At 59.9% G+C, this 3,562-nt stretch overlaps 1 protein-coding gene and 1 long non-coding RNA gene across 2 annotated transcripts in view; both read left to right on the forward strand.

Moving 5' to 3' along the window:
• The window catches only part of SPEF1 (sperm flagellar 1), a gene marked incomplete at its 5' end in the record, with an annotated part of 3,094 nt that extends 1,858 nt beyond the window's left edge, over positions 1-1,236 (forward strand). Inside the window, 2 exons of the mRNA XM_017737375.1 lie at positions 141-291; positions 1,201-1,236. Coding sequence (XP_017592864.1) covers positions 141-291; positions 1,201-1,236 — 187 coding nt within the window. The remainder of the gene's footprint in view (positions 1-140; positions 292-1,200) is intronic.
• Positions 1,237-1,328: 92 nt separating this feature from the next.
• LOC108447430 lies at positions 1,329-2,958 on the forward strand. Its single transcript, XR_001862981.1, has 4 exons — positions 1,329-1,344; positions 1,454-1,511; positions 2,000-2,081; positions 2,918-2,958. It is a non-coding gene; the product is annotated as an uncharacterized LOC108447430 (long non-coding RNA).
• The last annotated feature ends 604 nt before the right edge of the window (positions 2,959-3,562 follow it).

The following is a 3,562-nucleotide window of genomic DNA, read 5'->3' on the forward strand; positions in this document are numbered from 1 at the left end:
CCATATCCCATCCCAGTGTCCATATCCCATCCCGGTGTCCATATCCCGTCTCCAGTGTCCATATCCCATCCCCAGTGTCCATATCCCACCCCAGTGTCCATATCCCATTCCCAATGTCCATATCCCATCCTGGTCTCCAGGAAAGTGCTGAGTAAGCTGAATTTCCGCATCCCGGAGGAGATGATCCAGCAGCTGGTCCAGAGCCGGCCGGGAATGGCTGAGCAGCTCCTGCAGCTCCTGCGGGAGAAAATCCAGGAGAGGCAGAGGCAGAGGAAGGGGGAGAATGGGAAGGTAAGGAATTCCTGGGAATTCAGAATTCCAAGGGTGTCCCATCCTCCCATCCCTGGGAGAGTCCCAGGAGAGGTTGGATGGGGCTTGGAGCAACCTGGCATAGGGGAAGGTGTCCCTGCGTGGGAATGAATGGGATGTGGACACTGGAATGGGATAAGGACACCGGGATGGGTTATGGACACTGGAGATGGGTTATGGACATTGGGATGGGATATGGACATTGGGATGAGATATGAACACTGAGATGGGATTTGGACACTGAGGATGGGATATGGACACCATGGATGGGATATGGACACTGGGATGGGATATGGACACTGAGGTGGGGTATGGACATTGGGATGGGTTATGGACACTGGGGTGGGATATGGACACTGGAATTGGGTATGGACACTGGGATGGGATATGGACACTGGGAATGGATACTGGGATGGGATACGGGCATTGGAGGTGGGATATGGACACTGGGAACGGGATACGGACACTGGGATGGGATATGGACACTGGGATGGGATATGGGCATTGGGAATGGGATATGGACACTGAGGTGGGATATGGACACTGAGGTGGGGTATGGACACTGGGAATGGGATATGGACACTGAGGTGGGATATGGACACTGAGGTGGGGTATGGACACTGGGGATGGGATATGGACACTGGGATGGGATATGGACACTGAGATGGGATATGGACACTGGGATGGGATATGGACACCTGAATAGGAGAGCTGCAGAGGGACTGGGGCCAAGGGCTGGAGGGCCAGGAGGCAGGGAATGGCTTCCCAGTGGGAAAGGGGAGCTTGGGCTGGGATGTTGGGAAGGAATTGCTGGCTGGGAGGGTGGGGAGGGGCTGGGCTGGAATTGCCAGAGCAGCTGGGGCTGCCCCTGGATCCCTGGGAATGTCCCAGGCCAGGTTGGGATGGACTTGGATCCATCTGGGGTAGCAGGAGGTGTCCCTGCCCATGGGATGATCCCTCTGCTCCCGGAATTCCTCCCGCTGCGGATCCGGACTCACCGGAGAAGCTGTCCTTGTCCAGGATACCTGGACACAGGTAGGGATCCCAAAAGGGATCCGAAAATCCCCCACTGTGACTTTCTGGGGTGCCTGGGAGGGGACAGCAGTGTCCCGGCAGGTGACCCCATCCCTGTGGGATTTTCCAGGCCATCCCAAGGTCCAGAGTGATTTGGGAAGGGGCTGCAGCCAGGAGAGGACTGACAGGTGAGGGCTGGGCAGGGAACAGGACCCTCTTGGGGTCAGGGGGTCTTTATGGGGTCACTGTGGGGGTCAGGAAGTCCCTGTGGGGTTTGGGTGTCCCCAAGGGTGTCTGGAGATCCTTGTGGGGGTTTGGGAGTCCCTGTGGTGGTTTGGGGGTCACTGTGGGAGTCAAGGGGTCCCTGTGGGTGTCTTGGGGTCACTGTAGGGTTTGGGGGTCACTGTAGTGGTCTAAGGGTTCTTGTTGGGGTCTGGGAGTCACCGTGGGGGTCAGGGGGTCCCTGTGGTGGTTTGGGGCTCACCGTGGGGGTCTGGGGGGTCCCTGTGGGTTTTGGGGATCCCCCTGGTGGCTCTGCGTGTCCCCGCGGGTCCCTATGGAGATCAGGACATTCCCATGGGATCGGGGGCCAGGATTTGTGGGCCCCCCCCCCCCTTCCCCTCCGGCCCTCAGGGGGGGTTCAGTGCCTGTCCCCACGTCCCCGTCGCCGCGCCAGGGAGGCGACAATCCCTGGGGACATGCGACAGCAGCTGGCGGAGCGCGAGCAGGCGCTGCAGCTGGCGCGGGACACGATCCAGGTGAGCCCATCCCAAATCCTGGTGGGAAGGACACTGGATGCGCGGGGACATCTCGGGGGGACACACGAGACCCTGTCCTGTCCCCCTGCCCTTCTTCCCGGCTTTTCCGTGTCTCCTCTTCCCAGCTTTTCACGGCTTTTCCCGATCCCTCCTTCCCGGCTTTTCCCGGTTTTTCCCTGTCCCTTCTTCCTTAAAATTTTCCGTGTCCCTCCCTCCCGGCTTTTCCCGGCTTTTCCCAGCTTTTCCCAGTCCCCTCTTTTCCCGGCTTTTCCCCATCCCTCCTTCCCGGCTTTTCCCTCTTCCCCTTCCCCTCTTTTCCCGGCTTTTCCCAGTCCCCTCTTCCCGGCTTTCCCCGGCTTTTCCCTGTCCATCCTTCCCCTCCTTTCCCTGTCCCTCCTTCCTGGCTTTTCCCGATCCCTTCTTCCCAGCTTTTCCCGGCTTTTCCCGGCTTTTCCCAGTCCCTCCTTCCCGGCTTTTCCCGATCCCCTCTTCCCCCCTTCTCCCTGTCCCTCTTTTCCCTGCTTTTCCCGGTCCCTCCAATTTGCCCTAAAATTTGGGGTTTTTTTCCACCGGAGATGTAAATATTGGGAATTCCATGGGCTACCCGGGGTGGGAAAAGCGGGATATCTGGGATTCCCATTTTTTGGGGGGAAGGGGGGCTGCTCTTGGAACCCCAAATCCATCGCGTCTTCTCACCCACCTCAATTCCCCTCTTGGAAAATAAAACCCAAAATTCCCTCTCCCCGCATCCCCTGCGCCGGGAGGACCCCCCGGGGGAATGGGTTTGGGATTTCGGGATTTGGGATTTGCGGCCCCAAATCCCTGGGGAATCCCAGATCCTGCAGGCCAAGGTGGGGCGGCTGGGGGGGCCGCCCCTCTCCACGCCGGGGTGAGAGCGGGAGTGAGGGGACAGCGGGGACAGGGGTGGGGACACTGTGGGGACAGCAGGGCGGGGATGGCACCGTGGGGATGGCACCGTGGGGACAGTGGGGTGGGGACAGCAGCGTGGAGGTGGCAGCGTGGGGACACAGTGGGGACACTGTGGGGGACATTGGTGTGAGGACATCAGGGCAAGGACATCAAGGTGGGGACACTGTGGGGACATCATGGAAGGGACACAGTGGGGATGGCACCATGGGGATACAGTGGGGACACTGTGGGGGACATTGGTGTGAGGACATCAGGGCAGGGACAGCAAGGTGGGGACACTGTGGGGACATCATGGAGGGGACACAGTGGGGATGGCACCATGGGGATACAGTGGGGACACTGGTGTGAGGACGTGAGGGAAGGGGACAGCAGCATGGGGACATCCCTGTGGGGACAGCAGCGTGGAGGTGGCACCATGGGGACATCATTGTGGTGACAGCAGGGAGGGGACATCAGTGTGGGGACACTGTGAGGGACACTGGCGTGAGGACGTCAGGGCAGGGACACGGTGGGGACATCAGAGTGGAGAAATCAGGGTGGGGACATCAGTG

Source organism: Corvus brachyrhynchos, unplaced genomic scaffold, assembly GCF_000691975.1.
Source record: "Corvus brachyrhynchos isolate BGI_N302 unplaced genomic scaffold, ASM69197v1 scaffold85, whole genome shotgun sequence".
Classification (NCBI taxonomy): domain Eukaryota; kingdom Metazoa; phylum Chordata; class Aves; order Passeriformes; family Corvidae; genus Corvus; species Corvus brachyrhynchos.